We start from the raw sequence: 21,186 nt of genomic DNA, 5'->3' as shown, positions 1-21,186 counted from the left end.
CCACATGGAGCAGCTCAAGTACGCTGAGATGAAGGCCCGCCAGCAGATGGAGCAGCAGGCTGCGGCTGCCGCAGCAGCAGCCCAGGCCCAGGGACAGGCCCCTGGCCCTGGCCCCCACCACGGGCCCCCTCCTCCAGGCATGCACCATGGAGGACCCCAATCCCACCATGGGGGTCCCCCTCCCGGCAGCACCATGCACCCTGGCTACCCTCCTATGGGCCACCACCCCATGGCCCAACACCACCCGGGACAGACAGGTGAGAGAAGAGGAGGGAGAAATGGACAGCGGGGGCAGAGATGAGATGTTCACAAATGTGTGGACCCATTATCTCTTAAATGTCATCTGTAGATCATCTTAACAGTTTTTCTTTCTGCTGAAACAAACATTTCCAGAAACAGTTTTGCGGTTTCAGGCTGAACCTGTAGCCTCTGTAGAAACACACCAGCTGCTCAGGTGAGGGTGAAACAGTAAGGATCTTTTAAAACCAAATCCCCCTCATCTCTGTAGAAACACCAACTGCTCTGTTCAGGTGAGGGTAAAATAGTAAGGATCTTTTAAAAGCAAATCACCCTCATCTCAAGAGGGCTGTTCTCTTTGTCCAGGGGTGAAAATGCTTGACCCTTGTGCTGGAGACAACGGCAGAAGAAATAAAAATGACATCAGTAATGACAGATTTAAGGGTTAATGGGTTTTTTGTAATCTGTTGTGTACATGTTCTTGATACAAGTGAATTAAAATTTAGATCATAAAACTCAATTCTGATCAATCTCAACATTGTTTTTCTCCTGTTTCAATTTTGCCTCGCTGCTCTGTGAAGTCTTCTCCCTCTGGCTTCTACTGTCCTCTCTGCCTCACGGACTGTACTGTTAATCTGCACATAAAACTGATTCAGGACCAGTGTAGCTGGCGGGTTAGATGTGTGACGGTCATCCATGTGGAGTGAGTCAGTTTGTGAGCTGGTCAGCATGGTTGAACTTTAAGCTGTAGGCACTGATGTTTGTTGGAGGGGGTATTGTGGGTAATCATTTCAACCATCCTCCATGGTTGAAAGCTATGAATTACTGTTGGGAAATGTTATCATACAGCAGCAAGAAGAGTCAAAACCCTAACAGTGCATGAAACAAACGTTGTGATAACACAACTGCCATACAAGATATACGACATATAGGGATAGGGATAGATGAAGTATTAAGTTTAATATAATCTATAAAGAAAAGCCACTTTATTTTGTCATTGTGTGGTTGCAATGAAATGTGTTCTCTCCATCACATTGTATAGGAGCAGTGGGCAGCTGCAGCGCCTGGGGGCCAACTCCACTTCTTCTTGCCACTGAGAAACAATAAGAATAAAACAACGAGAATAAAACAACAAGAATAAACAATAATAATAAGATAAGAATAAACAAGAATAAAATAATAAGAATAAACTAAGATAAACAAGAATAAAACTAAGAATAACCAAGAATAAAACAATAAGAAGAAACAAGAATAAACAAGAATAGAATAAGAATAAAACAATAAGGATAAACAATAAGAGGAATAAGAATAAAACAATAAGAATAAATAGGAATAAACAGAAAGAATAGAACAATAACAATAAACAATACAAATAAAACAATAAGATAAACTAAGAATAAACAAGAATAAAACAATGTGAATAAACCAGAATAAATAATAAGAATAAACAATAAGATAAGCAATAAACAATAAGATAAATAAGAATAAACAAGAATAAAATAATAATTAAATTCAATTCAATTTTATTGTCATTAAAAACAATGTGCAGGCACATGTTAAAAATGAAATGAGGGCTGTGGCTTCACCAAACAGTGCAAGACAGACACAGACAAACACAGCAAACACAATACAAGATATACACACATGAAGACCAAAAGCTAAAAATAAGTTAAAAGAGAGCTGGAGTACAAAATATTTAAAATATCTACAGACATTCAGTGGGTAGCCAGGTTCAGATGGGCAACAGCTTGTGGAAAGAAGCTGTTTTTGAGCCTGGTAGTGCGGGCTCTGAGGCTCCTGTAGCGCCTCCCAGAGCACAGGGGGGAGAACAGTCCATGGTTGGGGTGGGTGGGGTCTCTGCTGATGCTCAGACCCCTTCGAAGGCAGCGTTTGTGATAAATGTCTTTTATGGCTGGGAGCTGGGTACCGGTGATATGCTGGGCCGCCTTGACGACCCGCTGCAGAGCTTTCTGGTCTACTGAGGTGCAGTTGCCGTACCACACTGAGATGCAGATGGTAATAAGAATAAACAGGAAGAATAAAACAATACGAATAAACAAGAATAAACAATAAATAAAACAACAAGAATAAAACAGTAAGATAAACAATAAGAATAAACAAGAATGGAATAAGAATAAACAAGAATAAAATAAGACTAGAAAAGAATAAACAAGATTAGAATGATAAGAATAAACCAGAATAAATAACAAGAATAAACAATAAGATAAACAAGAATAAAACAATAGGAATAAACTAGAATAAACAATAAGAATAAACAAGATAAATGATAAAAATAAACAACAATATAAACAAGAATAAATAAGAATTAAACAATAAGAACAAACAACATAAACAAGAATAAACAATAAGAATAAACAATAATAAAACTAAGAATAATAAGAATAAAACAATAAGTATAAACAAGAATAAAATAATAAGAACAAACAAGAATAAAATAATAAGAACAAACAAGAATAAAGCAATAAGAATAAAACAATGAGAATAAACAATAAGAAAAACATTTCCTTCTCCTGCTCTACTCCTGTCTCCTTCTTCGGAGGTAGCCCACGTGTCTGATGTGTCTCTTTACGTTCCGGTGTACAGGACCAATGGGACCCAGTCAGCCCATGCCAGGACGCATGATGCCGATTACTCCAGGAGGCGCTCCCCCTCCTGGCAGCATGCCTCCCATGATGTCCCCCCACCCTGGAGCTCCCAATGGCATGTGTGAGTACAACATGACAGTAACACATCGGATGCAAATTTTGATATTTAATTTTATCTCACTGCTTTCTGTAATTGACAACTCCCCTCTTCTCTTCAAGACCCTGGCCAACCCCCTGCACAGCCTGATGGGATACCTCCAGCACCTGCGGGCCCTCCACCTGCCCCTACTGGACGAGTGGCTGACAACTAAGACCTTACGCACATGTGCAGGCACACACAGACGCACACACATGTACACAAAACCTCTGATCTCTCAGCCTCAGCCCACTGATGGCCTTTGCTACTGTCTCGTTTCCCCCTGCCCAGCTCCCACATCTTCATATGCAAAACACAACACAGACAGATAAACTCACACTCTCACACTGACACATACTTACACTCAGGGCTTAATGGCAAGGGTGACCCAAGCTTACACACAAAACAAACATGCCCCTCAACCCCCACACACAAACAAATACACCCAAACTCACATCCAGATTTCCTCTCAGGGCACGGCGGCGAGGGTCGTCCACTGATAAACACTGTCGTCTGGTCTGGCAGGCCAGGAGGAGGCTGCTCTGCTGGCTGTCGTGAAGGACTGTTTAATGGATTAGGAAACAAACTAGAGGACACAATAGGATTAGACATTCTGTCTCCCTCACCTCCTCTCTCCCCATGCTATCTCTTTTAAATTACACTGTATCCCCCCTCCCCCTTTACTCTCGTTCTCTCACACGCACCCAAACACACACATACTCCTCTAGTGTGTACGTCCCCATCCAGACACTAGGGGGTACTAGTCAATCCAGAGGGCAAGGGAGACTTTCAGGGATGTATGCGGTGAGTAAATGAGTTGTGACACACACAAACACACACATGCTGAGGGGATCTAGAACGCCCCCACTCTTGTTTCACTGACTATCTACCTCTCGCTCCGCCTGACATGATACACTGTAGGTGTGTGTGTGTGTGTGTGTGTGTGTGTGTGTGTGTTTGTGAGAGAGAGAGAGAGAGAGAGAGAGAGAGAGAGAGAGAGAGAGAGAGAGAGAGAGTTTGTGACCATCAGTTTGGCTGCTCAGTTTCCCCTGGCCTCAGGGTCAGGGATGTGGGGCAGACACTTGATGATTACACCTAAACAATTACCCCCTCTGGGCATAGCACTGTAACACGCACAGAAATACACCCAAGCTAAGCTGGATGCTCACACTGGAGGCTGACTGTACACCAACTTAGCTGGACCCCGCCGCAATGCACCGGAGGATGACACACACAAACCCACACACTGACACACACACAAGCATAATCTCCCTCTGACCTCCACACAGCCTCTTCAGAGAGACTCGCGACCAGAGAGCAGTCCTCAGCACCGTGGGCCCTTCAGCTAGACGTTAGGTGCTAGTAATGTAGCAGCGAGCTATGGCCACCCTGACCCTGACCCGACCCAGCTACTAGTGCTACCTACCTCGCTAACCTCTTCCCTGCACCTTCCGGATAATAACCAGAGTAACACTTCTCAGTGTGTCACAGAAGGTCATCTGGACACAACTTTTACTGACGGAAACATTCCATCGTCATCGAATGCCCCTTGTCCACTGCATGGTACCGGCGCCACTCAGCTCTACTCGCTTTTTTTTGGTTTTCCATTGGGCAAAAGTTAGGGATGGTACCTGGTACCAGGTACTTTTTTTTTGATACCACCTCCGTCGTGGTTCCAAGAGAGCTGAGCCCGTACCAAAAGGTGACATGAAAATACCACTATAAATAAATAAATGTATATTTATTTAAATATAAATAAACTCTTTAAAAAAATAGTCCACATGTCCACAAATTACCAGTGGGGCTTCGCTGTGAGGGGATGCGATCTGCAGTGGAAAACCACATCCCAAAAAGTAAAGCGAGTAGAGTCGAATAGAGTAGTCGGGTTGAGTCGGTACCATGCAGTGGAAAAGGGGCATAGGTGACCTCTTCAGTCTCAACTGACCGCAGGTGTCCCCACCCTTCTAAACAATACAGTGGCATCACCGCCCACACCAACCACCAGGTTCATATGCACATACGGCGTGGCCATTAGCGAGGGCTACCAGGCTGTGTGTGCTGTTCACACAGGGTCGGGGAAACAGTCGCAGTCACAGCATTTTTGAAACTAGGTAAAGGTCACACCCATATTTGTATATGAAACCGATCGTTGGTTTCATCACGTTTCTGTCGTTAAGTGTTGTGTCCAGATGAACTGATCCCGTCTGTGATTTCTTACCTGGGCTGCTGAGCCTGCACCAAGTCACTTGTCAGTGTGCTTAGTGTATTCACTTGTCTGTTGGCCTATGGATAGGAATGCTCCATGCATAATAATACTTCAAACACTTTTCCTGATATACAGTGTGTTGAGTGTGCAACGGCACATTTACACTAACAGCACAGTGGCATGCCCCCATAGTGTGTCCTCACTGCTGTGGGAACACTGTTTACTAGGCAACATGTCCCTCAGCCCGAACACATGGTGTGTGTGTGTGTGTGTGTGTGTGTGTGTGTGTGTGTGCCTGCCTACAGTATATCTCCATGGGTTGATGTGCAGGTTAAGGCTGTGATGGAGAAGCCTTCACATGGTCAGTGAACCACGCCTCCTCTGCTAGCACTGTTAGCCTCCACTACCTCTTCTCACTCCCTCTTCTGCTAGCTACCTCTTCTAGAATTCTTCCTGTTGCTATCTGCTACCTCTAAGCGCACCCCTCTGCTACCTCTAGGATGCCCCCGCTCTTCTGAAATCTGCCCCGGCTTTATTTTTCCTGCCCACGTGACTGCTGCATCAACTTACTGTTGCCCTCTCCTACGGCTTGGGGAGAAGAAATTGTTTTTTCACACACATGCTCGCTCTCTCTCTCTCTCTCTCTCTCTCTCGCTCTCGCTCTCGCTCTCTCTCTCTCTCTCTCTCTCTCTCTCTCTCTCTCTCTCTCTCTCTCTGTCTCTCTCTCTCTCTCTCTCTCTCTCTCTCTCTCTCGCTCTCGCTCTCGCTCTCTCTCTCGCTCTCTCTCTCGCTCTCGCTCTCGCTCTCTCTCTCTCTCTCTCTCTCTCTCTCTCTCTCTCTCTCTCTCTCTCACACACACACACACACACACACACACACACACACACACACACTATTCACTTACAGTTGCATTCCCCCACACTCCCCCACTTGACTCCCCCATCTGTTTCCACACTGTTAAAATATCTCCCAACATGAGAACATCTTATTAATTATCTTTTCCAGCTACTATGTTTCTTTTGTTATGGTAATGTATTTTTAAGACTAAGCTTTGTGTAGATGGAGTTATCTTTGTTCTCTGGAAGTTTGTAGCAAATTTGTTTTTTTTTATGGGGTCTGTTGGTACTTGGACCTAGATACTGTCAAATAAACTTTTTGTACAATGTTGATGTGTGGGTTTAGTCTTATTTCTGCCTCCGTCTTGTTTATTTCTGCCTCCGTCTTGGTACTCGGCCACACGTAGGAGCATCTGAATTAAAGTTGTACAGAAGTTGTCATGTCTAAAATTCAACAAACACCGGAAGTCACACTGGAAGTCCTCTCAGAAACCAGTGTATCTCCATGTTTCCAGTCTGACTGTGTCCCAGCAGACTGGTATCTGTTTTACTATATTGACCTACATTCATTGGTTTATAGAGTGAAGTGCACACTAAATGAATCATGGGTGTTAGAATTGATCTTATTTATCTTTGGCTTATCAAATTGAAGAAAATATCCAAAAAAAATCTGTTGACCTATTAATGATCTGGTTCCCAGCCTTCAGTTAGGATCTCTAAGGAATATTTCTCATGATGCTGAAGTGTGGCATTGTAGCCTCTGGACGAGACGGCGGATTAGATCTCGGGGTCTCCTTCCCTTTGTGCGGGGATTTGGGGCATTATGAAGCAGATTGCGGCATAATGGTGTTTTCATAATGTGCAAGTTGTGTTGTTGAGAGATTACAGAAGACCTACATGGCAACCTTTGTTTAATGCATGGCGCCCTTCACATCATCTGCAACAACCTGAATCCTAGAATTTTGGGTGACACATTTTTTAAAGTGCAACAACACATACACTTTTATTCATAACACAGTCTAAATCCTCGAGACCATGAGTCATCAACTTAAGTTTATGTTGTTTTCCCAAAACTGGTTTATACAGGTTGTTTTTACTGAAATCTTCACTTGAAAAATAAATTGACATCTTGAATCCATGCCAAGTAAGAAGTGTTATTTTTGTCAATCAATTCATTGGTCAGGTGGAAAATGGATTCAGGCTAAAGGGGTCTGTCTGTGATACGATGCCACAGTAACAAACTAACGCACAAAACGAGGGCACTTCAGCTCCGTAGAGAGAGCAGGGTAAAGTAGAGCAAAGAGAGCAGGGTAAAGTAGAGCAAAGAGAGCAGGGTAAAGTAGAGCAAAGAGAGCAGGGTAAAGTAGAGCAAAGAGAGCAGGGTAAAGTAGAGCAAAGAGAGCAAGGTAAAGTAGAACAAAGAGAGCAGGGTAAAGTAGAGCAAAGAGAGCAGGGTAAAGTAGAACAAAGAGAGCAGGGTAAAGTAGAGCAAAGAGAGCAGGGTAAAGTAGAGCAAAGAGAGCAGGGTAAAGTAGAACAAAGAGAGCAGGGTAAAGTAGAGCAAAGAGAGCAGGGTAAAGTAGAGCAAAGAGAGCAGGGTAAAGTAGAGCAAAGAGAGCAGGGTAAAGTAGAACAAAGAGAGCAGGGTAAAGTAGAGCAAAGAGAGCAGGGTAAAGTAGAGCAAAGAGAGCAGGGTAAAGTAGAGCAAAGAGAGCAGGGTAAAGTAGAGCAAAGAGAGCAGGGTAAAGTAGAGCAAAGAGAGCAGGGTAAAGTAGAACAAAGAGAGCGGGGTAAAGTAGAGCAAAGAGAGCGGGGTAAAGTAGAGCAAAGAGAGCGGGGTAAAGTAGAGCAAAGAGAGCGGGGTAAAGTGGAGCAAAGAGAGCGGGGTAAAGTAGAGCAAAGAGAGCGGGGTAAAGTAGAGCAAAGAGAGCAGGGTAAAGTATAGCAAAGAGAGCGGGGTAAAGTAGAGCAAAGAGAGCGGGGTAAAGTAGAGCAAAGAGAGCGGGGTAAAGTAGAGCAAAGAGAGCAGGGTAAAGTAGAGCAAAGAGAGCAGGGTAAAGTAGAGCAAAGAGAGCAGGGTAAAGTAGAGCAAAGAGAGCAGGGTAAAGTAGAGCAAAGGGAGCAGGGTAAAGTAGAGCAAAGAGAGCAGGGTAAAGTAGAGCAAAGAGCAGGGTAAAGTAGAGCAAAGAGAGCAGGGTAAAGTAGAGCAAAGAGAGCAGGGTAAAGTAGAGCAAAGAGAGCAGGGTTAAGTAGAGCAAAGAGAGCAGGGTAAAGTAGAGCAAAGAGAGCAGGGTAAAGTAGAGCAAAGAAAGCAGGGTAAAGTAGAGCAAAGAGAGCAGGGTAAAGTAGAGCAAAGAAAGCAGGGTAAAGTAGAGCAAAGAGAGCAGGGCTAAAGTAGAGCAAAGAGAGCAGGGTAAAGTAGAGCAAAGAGAGCAGGGTAAAGTAGAGCAAAGAGAGCAGGGTAAAGTAGAGCAAAGAGAGCAGGATAAAGTAGAGCAAAGAGAGCAGGGTAAAGTAGAGCAAAGAGAGCAGGGTAAAGTAGAGCAAAGAGAGCAGGGTAAAGTAGAGCAAAGAGAGCAGGGTAAAGTAGAGTAAAGAGAGCAGGGTAAAGTAGAGCAAAGAGAGCAGGGTAAAGTAGAGCAAAGAGAGCAGGGTAAAGTAGAGCAAAGAGAGCAGGGTAAAGTAGAGCAAAGAGAGCAGGGTAAAGTAGAACAAAGAGAGCAGGGTAAAGTAGAGCAAAGAAAGCAGGGTAAAGTAGAGCAAAGAGAGCAGGGTAAAGTAGAGCAAAGAGAGCAGAACAAAGAGAGCAGGGTAAAGTAGAGCAAAGAGAGCAGGGTAAAGTAGAGCAAAGAGAGCAGGGTAAAGTAGAACAAAGAGAGCAGGGTAAAGTAGAGCAAAGAGAGCAGGATAAAGTAGAGCAAAGAGAGCAGGATAAAGTAGAACAAAGAGAGCAGGGTAAAGTAGAAAAAAGAAAGCAGGATAAAGTAGAACAAAGAGAGCAGGGTAAAGTAGAGCAAAGAGAGCAGGGTAAAGTAGAGCAAAGAGAGCAGGGTAAAGTAGAGCAAAGAGAGCAGGGTAAAGTAGAGCAAAGAGAGCAGGGTAAAGTAGAGCAAAGAGTGCAGGGTAAAGTAGAGCAAAGAGAGCAGGATAAAGTAGAACAAAGAGAGCAGGGTAAAGTAGAGCAAAGAGCAGGGTAAAGTAGAGCAAAGAGAGCAGAGTAAAGAAGGGCAAAAAGAGCAGAGTAAAGTAGAGCAAAGAGAGCAGGGTAAAGTAGAGCAAAGAGAGCAGAGTAAAGTAGAGCAAAGAGCAGGGTAAAGAAGGGCAAAAAGCAGGGTAAAGTAGAGCAAAGAGAGCAGAGTAAAGTAGAGCAAAGAGAGCAGGGTAAAGTAGACCAAAGAGCAGAGTAAAGTACAGCAAAGAGAGCAGGGTAAATTAGAGCAAAGAGAGCAGAGTAAAGTAGAGCAAAGAGAGCAGGGTAAAGAGCAAAGAGAGCAGAGTAAAGTAGAGCAAAGAGCAGAATAAAGTAGAGTAAAGAGCAGGGTAAAGTAGAGCAAAGAGAGCAGGGTAAAGTAGAGCAAAGAGAGCAGGGTAAAGTAGAGCAAAGAGAGCAGGGTAAAGTAGAGCGAAGAGAGCAGAGTAAATTAGAGCGAAGAGAGCAGAGTAAAGTAGAGCAACGAGCAGAGTAAAGTAGAGCAAAGAGAGCAGAGTAAAGTAGAGCAAAGAGCAGAGTAAAGTAGAGCGAAGAGAGCAGAGTAAAGTAGAGCGAAGAGAGCAGAGTAAAGTAGAGCAAAGAGCCGAGTAAAGTAGAGCAAAGAGAGCAGGGTAAAGTAGAGCAACGAGCAAAGTAAAGTAGAGCAAAGAGCAGAGTAAAGTAGAGCAGAATAAAGTAGAGCAAAGAGAGCAGGGTAAAGTAGAGCAAAGAGAGCAGAGTAAAGTAGAGCAAAGAGAGCAGAGTAAAGTAGAGCGAAGAGCAGAGTAAAGTAGAGCAAAGAGAGCAGTTTAAAGTAGAGCAACGAGCAAAGTAAAGTAGAGCAAAGAGCAGAGTAAAGTAGAGCGAAGAGAGCAGAGTAAAGTAGAGCAAAGAGAGCAGAATAAAGTAGAGCAAAGAGCAGAGTAAAGTAGAGCAAAGAGAGCAGAATAAAGTAGAGCAAAGAGCAGAGTAAAGTAGAGCAAAGAGAGCAGAGTAAAGTAGAGCAACGAGCAAAGTAAAGTAGAGCAAAGAGCAGAGTAAAGTAGAGCAAAGAGAGCAGAATAAAGTAGAGCAAAGAGCAGAGTAAAGTAGAGCAAAGAGAGCAGAGTAAAGTAGAGCAACGAGCAAAGTAAAGTAGAGCAAAGAGCAGAGTAAAGTAGAGCAAAGAGAGCAGAATAAAGTAGAGCAAAGAGCAGAGTAAAAAAAACCAAAGTTTGACTGGAATGTAAATGGGCACACACGCGGCATAGCGAGTGTACAACCTATTCTGTATGACAGAGTGTTTTATTGATTAATGTCAGATGTCAATAAGGGCAAATCTTTATTATGATTGGATGGTGGGCGGCAGTAGAGAGAACTTTAGGGAAGAAGGAGAAGTTCTAGAGAGTTCGGGGCGAAGGTTTGAAGTCAAGTTGCGTTCCACTGTCTGCCGTCTCCTCAGCATTATCCTGTTTCGGCTTTAATTGTATACTTGTTAGAGTCGACTCTTATACGTTGATCAAACGTGTACGTTGCAAGGTATGTTGAGTCAGATTATATTCAGAAGTTTGAGGTTGTGTACGTAAATTCTCACTGTTGGCTTCTTTTGCTAGCTAAGTCAGCTAACGTTAGCTGATTGCTCCCGATTAGCTTGGGTAGTTAGGCTAATCTAACCTTTAATGACGGCCGTTGTCATTCGACATACGTTCTTTTACTGAGAACATATCGACTCGGTTTTATAGCTCGTTTGAAAGACGTATTTTATTTTCTGTTCGACCCCAGTGTTCTTTACAAGTGTCTTGCTAGTCAGATATGCTAGCAAGTTAGCTTATCTGTAAGTTAGCTGACCACAGTGTCCATTACCGGTTGTCTTGTTAGTCAGTTATATTAAAAAGTTAGCTTATCTGTAAGTTAGCTGACCACAGTGTCCATTACCAGTTGTCTTGCTAGTCAGATATGCTAGCAAGTTAGCTTATCTGTAAGTTAGCTGACCACAGTGTCCATTACCGGTTGTCTTGCTAGTCAGATATGCTAGCAAGTTAGCTTATCTGTAAATTAGCTGACCACAGTGTCCATTACCGGTTGTATTGCTAGTCAGATATACTAGCAAGTTAGCTTATCTGTAAGTTAGCTGACCACAGTGTCCATTACCGGTTGTCCTGCTAGTCAGATATGCTGGCAAGTTAGTTTATCTGTAAGTTAGCTGACCACAGTGTCCATTACCGGTTGTCCTGCTAGTCAGATATGCTGGCAAGTTAGCTTATCTGTAAGTTAGCTGACAACAGTGTCCATTACCAGTTGTCTTGCTAGTCAGATATGCTAGCAAGTTAGCTAATCTGTAAGTTAGCTGACCACAGTGTCCATTACCGGTTGTCTTGCTAGTCAGATATGCTAGCAAGTTAGCTTATCTGTAAGTTAGCTGACCACAGTGTCAATTACCGGTTGTATTGCTAGCCAGATATACTAGCAAGTTAGCTTATCTGTAAGTTAGCTGACGACAGTGTCCGTTACCCGTTGTCTTGCTAGTTAGATATGCTGGCAAGTTAGCTTATCTGTAAGTTAGCTGACCACAGCGTCCATTACCGGTTGTCTTGGTAGTCAGATATGCTAGCAAGTTAGCTTATCTGTAAGTTAGCTGACCACATTGTCCATTACCGGTTGTCCTGCTAGTCAGATATGCTGGCAAGTTAGTTTATCTGTAAGTTAGCTGACCACAGTGTCCATTACCGGTTGTCTTGCTAGTCAGATATGCTAGCAAGTTAGCTTATCTGTAAGTTAGCTGACCACAGTGTCCATTACCAGTTGTCTTGCTAGTCAGATATGCTAGCAAGTTAGTTTATCTGTAAGTTAGCTGACCACAGTGTCAATTACCGGTTGTATTGCTAGCCAGATATACTAGCAAGTTAGCTTATCTGTAAGTTAGCTGACCACAGCGTCCATTACCTGTTGTCTTGGTAGTCAGATATGCTAGCAAGTTAGCTTATCTGTAAGTTAGCTGACCACAGTGTCCATTACCGGTTGTATTGCTAGTCAGATATACTAGCAAGTTAGCTTATCTGTAAGTTAGCTGACCACAGTGTCCATTACCGGTTGTCTTGCTAGTTAGATATGCTAGCAAGTTAGTTTATCTGTAAGTTAGCTGACCACAGTGTCCATTACCGGTTGTCCTGCTAGTCAGATATGCTAGCAAGTTAGCTTATCTGTAAGTTAGCTGACCACAGTGTCCATTACCGGTTGTCCTGCTAGTCAGATATGCTGGCAAGTTAGTTTATCTTTAAGTTAGCTGACCACAGTGTCCATTACCGGTTGTCTTGCTAGTTAGATATGCTAGCAAGTTAGTTTATCTTTAAGTTAGCTGACCACAGTGTCCATTACCGGTTGTCCTGCTAGTCAGATATGCTAGCAAGTTAGCTTATCTGTAAGTTAGCTGACCACAGTGTCCATTACCGGTTGTCCTGCTAGTCAGATATGCTGGCAAGTTAGCTTATTTGTAAGTTAGCTGACAACAGTGTCCATTACCAGTTGTCTTGCTAGTCAGATATGCTAGCAAGTTAACTTATCTGTAAGTTAGCTGACCACAGTGCCCATTACCGGTTGTCCTGCTAGTCAGATATGCTAGCAAGTTAGCTTATCTGTATCGGTTATACTCTGCCTTGTTTCGGTGAGCCTGTAGCTCACCAGGTCACGCGCACCGCGCAGTAAGTTTCGTATACGGCGGTTCATCGTTGGATTTTGATCATCGTTCCCGCTCTGTGCTGCGTGGGCGCGTACAGAGCTCTCCTGGACACAAGGCGGCACTACTTCTACACGACCAACCGCGGACGTTCGTAAGTACAGTCTCATTCGGCTCTGTTGAGTGAAGGGGCCCACTGTAAGTAGTGCAGCGCGCGGGTCAGCACGCACCCAAGCAACTGCCAGGCCTGCATGACATGACATGACATGACATGACATGACATCCCAGTCATTTAGCCGACACTTTTATCCAGAGCGGCTTACAATAAGGGCATCATTTAATGTAGGAGATCAGGAGAACTACTAGTCATCAGAGGTCATAGGTGCATCTTCTCTCTAAACAAGCATCTAGTGAGCAGGTTTTGATATGTAATGAGCGCGCATGCGCGAGTGTGGAGACTTGAAGATATGCCTAGTAAAAGGTCAACGTTATGCCTTGGTCTCCGCCCGGTCCATTCATTACTAATATAAGTACTATAAAGTACAAGACATGGTGTCAGAAGTCGTCGTCCTCGCCTCTGAGATGAATACAATCACCCGACGCGAGTGAGCGGAATGATCGGTGCAGTTTGACTACGTGAGAAAGGAGCTTCTGAATTGGCCAAGTGAGCTAGCAGAGCTAGCAGATAGCAGAGCTAGCAGATAGCAGAGCTATAGAGCTAGCAGAGCTAAAGCTAACGGGGAGCTGCATTGATACAACGTTGGAGAGGAGCATTGGGAAGGTAAAGCAGAATGGATTCTCTATTTTCAGTAAGTCCGCCTGAAGCATTTGACTGGGGAGACTGTGGTAGTGGCCTGATTGGATGCGAGGTTTAGAAAGATTCCGCATAGCGGCAGCAGGACTAAATGCAAAGAGTCGAGAGTATCAAGCTAACTCGCTGGTTTACACTGTGGGGGACATGGCGGAGGACGTTCTGAACACGTCAGCACTGACGGAGGAGGACAAGACAAAGTACCACCAAGCAAAGCAAGCAGCGCTCCATAAACAGCTCCTATGCAAGCATAATGTGGTCTAGGAAAGAGCTAAATTCAGCAAGCGTAGCCAGCCAGGAGCCTGGGGAGACGGCTGAAGCGTTATTACTGCTGTGCATCAACTGGCTGAGCAGTGTCAGGATGTCAGTATTCTCCAAGACGAGATCGTCAGAGACCGCCTTGTGGTAGGTACCAGAGACCATGAGAGACCATGGACCTGCAGAGAAGTTACAGCCAGATTCTGAGTTGACTCTCGTGAAAGCTGTCACACAAATCCGCCAGAGTGAGGAAATTAAAAAGCAACAGCCTGCATTGAGACAGATGCAAACATGGGTGCAGTTAGATTCAAGTTCAAACAGAAATACTCTCCACACGGAAAACGTGTTTTTAAACCAAAGGAAGGATTGCAAAATAATGCAAATACTAAATGTGGCAGATGTGGGAAGACCCATGAAAATTCGTTCAATGCATGTCCAGCGCGCACTGCTGAGTGCAGGAAATGTAAGAAAAGGGGGCATTTTGCCGCTGTTTGTAAAACGAAAATGAGAGTGGAAGAAATTAAGGAAAATGACTTGGATGAAAGCGTAGAGACATTGTTCCTGGGCACAGTGAATTGTACAAAATCCAACACATTCTGGCAGAAATCGGTCGCAGTGAATGGTCAGCAAATGACGTTCAAGTTGGACACGGGCGCTGCAGTGACAGCTATCCCGGCACATTTGTATTCACAAAAGTGACATGGAAAGCTGCTACTGACAACCAAAAGACTGTGTGGACCAAGTAACTCCCCCGTAGAGGTGAGGGGACATTTTACTGCGGATATTAGTCACGGTGGAATTGTAGCGAAGCAGCAGGTGTATGTTGTGCCAGGGTTAGTGACTCCTTTGCTTGGCTTACCAGCGATACAAGACCTCTGCCTGCTCAGCCCTGTGCAAGCTATCACAGCAGCTGAGGTAAGCTACAAAGAACAATATCCCAGAGTTTTCACAGGCTTAGGTAAGCTAGAGGGAGAATACACAATTAAATTAAAAGAAAATGCCACTCCCTTTGCCCTCGCTGTGCCACGCCGTGTGCCATTGCCCTTAAGGGGAAAAGTTCAAGAAGAGTTAAAAAGGATGGAGGAAATGGGCGTTATTTCTCCCATCGAGGAAGCTACAGAGTGGTGCTCAGGAATGGTCATAGTACCAAAACCTAATGGAAAAATTAGAATATGTGTCGACCTAACCCGCCTGAACGAAAATGTGTGCAGGGAGCGACATATTCTTCCAGCTGTTGATGAGACGCTAGCTAAGCTAGCTGGAGCTAGGATTTTTCCAAACTGGATGCCACTGCTGGTTTTTGGCAGGTGCCTTTGCACAAAGATTCAGCCCCACTCACCACCTTCGTCACACCATTTGGCCGTTATTGTTTTAATCAGCTTCCCTTTACAATATCATCCGCACCAGAACACTTTCAGAACCATTTAACGCAGATGCTTGACAGCCTAGAAGGAACTTTGTGTCATGCGGATGACATCCTGGTGTTCGGTGCCACGCCCAAAGAGCATCATGACAGGGTGCATCAAGTGTTGCAAAGACTGCAGCAGCAGGGCCTAACTCTGAATGACAAATGTCAGTTCGCAGTGAAGCAGGTCAAATTTCTCGGACACATTGTCAGTTCCGAGGGCATACACGCAGATCCTGAGAAGATTAGGGCAATCAGAGAGATGCCACCACCCAAAGATGTGGCTGACGTAAAACGCTTCATGGGGATGGTCAACTATGTGGGGAAATTCTCTCCTAACATCGCAGAGCTCACTGGGCCAATCAGAGAACTCCTGAAAGCAGAAAACATGTGGACTTGGGGAGCAGTGCAGCAGTGTGCCTTTGAAAAGTTGAAAAACGAGCTCAGCTCATCTACTGTCCTTGCCCAGTACAGTCCAGAGAAACCGACCAGGGTGTCAGCAGACGCATCGTCTTACGGATTAGGAGGGGTCTTATCTCAGCTTCAAGAACCTGGAGACTGGAGGCCAGTGGCTTTCATATCTCGCCGCATGACTGAAACAGAGCGCAGATATGCCCAAATTTAAAAGGAGGCCCTTGCTGTCACCTGGGCTTGCGAAAGATTTCAGACCTACCTCCTGGGCCTACACTTTGTGATGCGAACCGACCACAAACCGTTAATCAGTCTTCTCAGCTCAAGGCCACTGGATGACGACCCGCCTCGTATAATGCACTTCAGATTGAGACTTCTGCGTTTTTCCTACTCAATCGTACATGTTACCAGTAGCCCCCATTACCTGCAAAGCAATGGGGAAGCTGAACGTGCAGTAAAGACTGTGAAATCCTTGTGCAGAAGAGTGAGGACCCTCACAAAGCGCTTATGGCATACAGAGCAACTCCTCTTGCCCATGGAGTATCACCGGCACAGCTCCTGATGGGGCGCAACATCCAAACACCCCTTCCAGTGTGTCCACGCACTCTCAAACCAGCATGGCCAGACTTGAGAGCTTTTGAGTTGAAAGACCAGGAGCTTAAAAGACAACAGGCTGAAGGATACAACAGACAACATAGAGCACGGGAGACACCACCACTCCAACCAGGTCAGAGAGTTTGGATACGGAATGTTCCACACACAGGAGTCGTCCCTGGATCAGCAGGGACACCACGTTCATACGTGATCCAAACCTCACAGGCAGTCTCCGAAGAAACCGTTCTCATTTGAGAGTAGTGCCTTCACGGTCTGGAAGCCAGCCGGACTCTGGACTACACACCAGAGTTGGCAGGGCAGTCAAGCCTGTTAAAAGACTGAATTTGTAGTTTAGTGTTGTGAGTATACACAGAGCAGAACAGCCTCCATACCACAACAGAGAGGATCAGGTAGTCTACCCTACCTCTCAGTTAGGACATGTACTTGTCTTGATATGTTCATAGGTTAAAAAAAAAAGGAAAATTAGATGTGAAATGTGTGTCTAGATATGAGATGTGAAATGTGTGTCTAGATATGAGATGTGAAATGTGTATCTAGATATGAGATGTGAAATGTGTGTCTAGATATGAGATGTGAAATGTGTGTCTAGATATGAGATGTGAAATGTGAAGTTCATTTAACCAGTTTACATTTGCTCACGTTTACAGAGATGTTTAAGGTGCCAGCTGTTCCCCTGCCTTGTTGGTAAAATCAGCATTAGGCTTTATTAACATATGATTTAATTTTTCTGTAAAGATCCTGAAAATATCAGTTTAAAAGGGGGAGATGTAGTGAGCAGGTTTTGATATGTAATGCGTGAGTGTTGAGACTTGAAGATATGCCTAGTAAAAGGTTAACGTTATGCCTTGGTCTCCGGTCCATTCATTACTAATATAAGTACAAGACACATCTAAGAGTAAAACCAGTGCTAAAGTAAAAGCGCAAGAAAGATTTTTTTTAAATGAGTGAATACAGTAAGTGGTAAGAACAAGTAACAGGGTAGTAGTTCTTGAAGAGGTGAGTTTTCAACCTGCACTGAAAGATGGGCAGGACTCCGCTGTCCTGACCTCAGTGAGCCGTGACCGAGTCGATCGGCAGCAGGGGCCTCTGAGCGACGGGGCAACCAGGCGTCCCGAGGCAGCAGAGCGAAGTGGCTGGGAGGCGGGGGGGTGTAGGGTTTGACCATGGCCTGGAGATAGGAAGGAGCTGTTCCTTTCACTGCCCTGTAGGCTAGCACCAGAGTCTTAAACTGGATGTGAGCAGCTACTGGGAGCCAGTGTAGGGACATGAGAAGGGGAGTTGTGTGGGAGAACTTAGGGCGGTTGAACACCAGACAAGCTGCAGCTTTCTGAACAAGCTCCAGAGGTCTGATGGCCGACGCCGGGGCGCCAGCAAAGAGGGAGTCGCCGTAGTCCAGCCGGGAGGTGACCAGAGCCTGGATGAGCACCTGTGCCGTCTCGTCGGTGAGGAATGGGCGAATCCTCCTGATGTTATAGAGGAGAAATCTGCAGGAGCGAGCAACCGATGCAACGTTTGCAGCAAATGACAGTTGGTCGTCCAGGATCACACCCAGATTCCTTGCAGTCCGAGTTGGCGTCACCACAGTGTTATCAATGGTGTTGGCCAGGTCTCGGTGCAGATAACCTTTCCCGGGGGGAACATCAGCTCCGTCTTGTCCAGATTGAGCTTCAGGTGGTGTGTCGCCATCCACTCCGAGATGTCAGTCAAGCACACAGCGTGTGCGTGTCTCTACTTGTGTGTCAGAGGGAGGAAAGAACCAGATCAGCTGGGTGTCATCGGCATAACAATGGTAAGAGAAGCCATGCGAGCGAATAACAGAACTCGGGGATGTCGTGTACAGGGAGAAAAGGAGAGGACCCAGAACCGAACCCTGTGGAATGCCTGTAGTCAGTCTGTGAGGCTCCGACACAGATCCCCTCCATGTCACCTGGTAGGAGCGACCTGTCAGGTAGGATTTAAACATTGAGAGTGCAGAGCCTGTGACACCCAGCCCCTCGAGGGTCGAGAGGAGGATCTGGTGGTTCACTGTGTCGAACGCAGCTGACAGGTCCAGGAGTATCAGGACAGAGGAGAGAGAGAGTTTGCTCTCGCAGAGTGCAGCGATTCTGTCACTGCCGTCTCTGTCGAGTGACCCACCTTGAACCCAGACTGGTTGGGGTCTAGGAGGTTGTTCTGGTGGAGGTACCAAGAAAGTTGGTTAAAGACAGCACGTTCGAAAGTTTTGGATAGAAAGGGTAGAAGGGAACCCGGTCTGTAGTTTTTGACGTCAGACGGGTTAAGTGATGGTTTCTTGAGAAGGGGGGTGCCTAGCCGTCTTGACGGCAGATGGAAAGCATCCTGCCTGGAGGGAGGTGTTGATGAGGTGGCAATGGCGTAACATATTTATTATGGGCCCTGGTGCAAGCAACCCTCGTAGACACCCCCCCCGTCTCTCTCTCACTCGCTCACACACCACCACCACCACAGGTGGGTTTAGTAAGTAATTTTAGTAATTTATTTGTATAGCACCTTTCACAGATATACAATCACAAAGTGCTTCACAGCATAAAATGTAACAAATAAAATAGAAATATCAAAGTAACAGACAAAGTTTACACAGATGAGTTATTGTAAAGGTCAGTACGTCAAAGATTGGCTACACTTAGCTTTCTGAAGAGGCATGGCGGGACAGCTTAACTCGTATACATACGTCCTCATTGTGTATAGGACATGGGTTAATTCAGTTTAAGGTGCTTCACCGTCTTCCCTACTCGGGGGACAAGCTTGCCAGAATCTTTCCCACCACAGACTCTGGCTGTCCGAGGTGCAGCCATAGTCCAGCCTCGGTGGGACACATGTTCTGGGCATGCCCCTCCCTCAACAGTTATTGGGGACAGATATTTAATGTATTCTCACATATCTGTAAACAGACCATAACCCCTGATTTTCACACAGCCATCTTTGGCATACCACCCCCTAACTGTAAGGTCACAACTTTGCACAGACTTTATTCCGCTTTATTCCAGAAGTGGAATAAAGCGCCATCATTTTTGCAGTGGCTGAGGGAGGTGCTGTGCTTTCTACCTTTAGAAAAGCTCCGCTGTAAAATATGTAAAACCCTTAAAAACTTTACTTTGACCTGGAGTCCTTTCATAGACTTTATTGAAGGTTTTCCCTTTTATTGAATGTACTTTTTATTTACCTGGTTGTAACGACAATACTTATAGATATATGTGTACAACTTTATATCGTCTTCAAAAATATGGTTATTATGTGGAATTGGAATAAGAAATCCCTGCATAGTCCTTTTTCTTTCTTTTTTTCTTTTTTGAGCCTTGGGAGGGAGGGGGGATTCCTACATGTTTATTTTTGTTGTTGTTGTTGTTCGTGTGCTTTGTATACCTGTTCCAAACAACTTGAAAATTGGAAAATAAAGTTTTCAAAAAAAAAAAGAAGATTGGCTCCACTTCAGAACCACGGAGAGCGGACGCACCACGGACAGAGTTGGGAAACCTAAACAGACGGTCTCTAAACCACATCAGTCGACAAGGCAATGAAACAAGTCCACAAAGCCCTAGGCTGTAATACAGCTAATAGCCTGGTCATTCCACAGTAACAGGGGAGCACACATCAGACTCAAAACCTGCTAGATTGCATGATTTGGCACGCATGCAGCACACATTGCAGCTTTCCTTTTTCTCCTTGCTCTCCTTCCTCTTTTTACATCCACTTTTATGTGTGTAACTCCTGCTTGCTTGCTTGATTTTATTCTTCTAACGTTACTTAGGTAGGCTAGATAGGTCAATGATATTGCGCGTGCTAAACAAGCTATCGTCACATGCTCAAAACAGACACGTAACACTGGACTAGGACAATGCATGCAGAAATATTGACGGGCCCCCCCTAGCGACGGGCCCTGGTGCTACTGCACCGGCTGCACCACCTATATTTATGCCAGTGTGAGGTGGGATAGAAAGGGAAGGAGTTCAGGTGCTATAGACTGAAGAAGAGGGGAAGGGACCGGTTCAAGGGAGCATGTGGTGGGGCGACTGGATGTGATGAGGTTGAGGACCTCGTCGGAGGAGAGGGGAGCGAGGTGGGATTGGGTTGGGACATGGAGAGGTGAAGGAGGGTGCAGAGGGTGGGCTAGTGCAAGCAGCACTAACCGGATGGTGAGAAAAGGAAGATCTGATGTCGTTTACCTTCTTGTCAAAGAAGTTAGCGAAGTCATCAGGGAGAAGGGAGGAAGTAGGAGGAGAAGGTGGGGGTTGAAGAAGTGTAGAGAAGGTTTCAAAGAGTTTCTTAGGATTAGAGGCAGAGGATAGGATTTTAGAGCGATAGTAGGCAGCCTTAGCAGCAGAAAGGGAGGAGGAGAAAGAGGAAAGAAGAGACTGGAAGTTGAGAAGGTCCTCTGGGAGTCTGCCTTTTCTCCATTTGCGCTCTGCCACTCTCAGGCTCCGTCTGTCAGTACGTACTGAGTCAGTCAGCCAAGGGGCAGGTGGAGTTGGGCGTGCAGGCCTGGAGGTGAGGGGACAGAGATTGTCCAGAGAAGAGGAGAGGGTAGAGAGAAGAAGATCAGTAGCAGTGTCAGGGGGTAGGAGAGAGAAAGATTCAGGTGTAGGGAGGATAGAGGTAACAGATGAAGAAAGCTCAGTGGCGGAGAGAGAGTGGAGGTGCCTACAGGTGGAAACAGTGTGGGTAGGGGAAGGGGCTAAGGGGGGGTGAAGAGAGGGAGAGAGAGTAAGACATGAAATAGTGGTCAGAGAGCTGGAGGGGAGTAACAGAGAGATTGGAAACAGGACAGTGTCTAGTAAAGATAAGGTCCAGCTGGTTGCCGGCCTTGT

General features: G+C 45.3%; 1 protein-coding gene across 1 annotated transcript in view; it reads left to right on the top strand.

The window, feature by feature from the left end:
* The window catches only part of smarcc1a (SWI/SNF related, matrix associated, actin dependent regulator of chromatin, subfamily c, member 1a), a 104,039-nt gene extending 97,695 nt beyond the window's left edge, over nucleotides 1-6,344 (top strand). Inside the window, exons 25-27 of the mRNA XM_056285590.1 lie at nucleotides 1-257; nucleotides 2,842-2,964; nucleotides 3,063-6,344. The exon at nucleotides 1-257 is cut by the window's left edge and continues 44 nt beyond it. Coding sequence (XP_056141565.1) covers nucleotides 1-257; nucleotides 2,842-2,964; nucleotides 3,063-3,154 — 472 coding nt within the window. The 3' untranslated portion in view covers nucleotides 3,155-6,344. The remainder of the gene's footprint in view (nucleotides 258-2,841; nucleotides 2,965-3,062) is intronic.
* Nucleotides 6,345-21,186: the final 14,842 nt, after the last annotated feature.

The sequence above is a fragment of the Lampris incognitus genome, chromosome 9 (genome assembly GCF_029633865.1).
Source record: "Lampris incognitus isolate fLamInc1 chromosome 9, fLamInc1.hap2, whole genome shotgun sequence".
Lineage (NCBI taxonomy): Eukaryota > Metazoa > Chordata > Actinopteri > Lampriformes > Lampridae > Lampris > Lampris incognitus.
The sequence above is the reverse complement of the archived record's forward strand: the minus strand, read 5'-3'. Positions and strand labels throughout refer to the sequence as shown.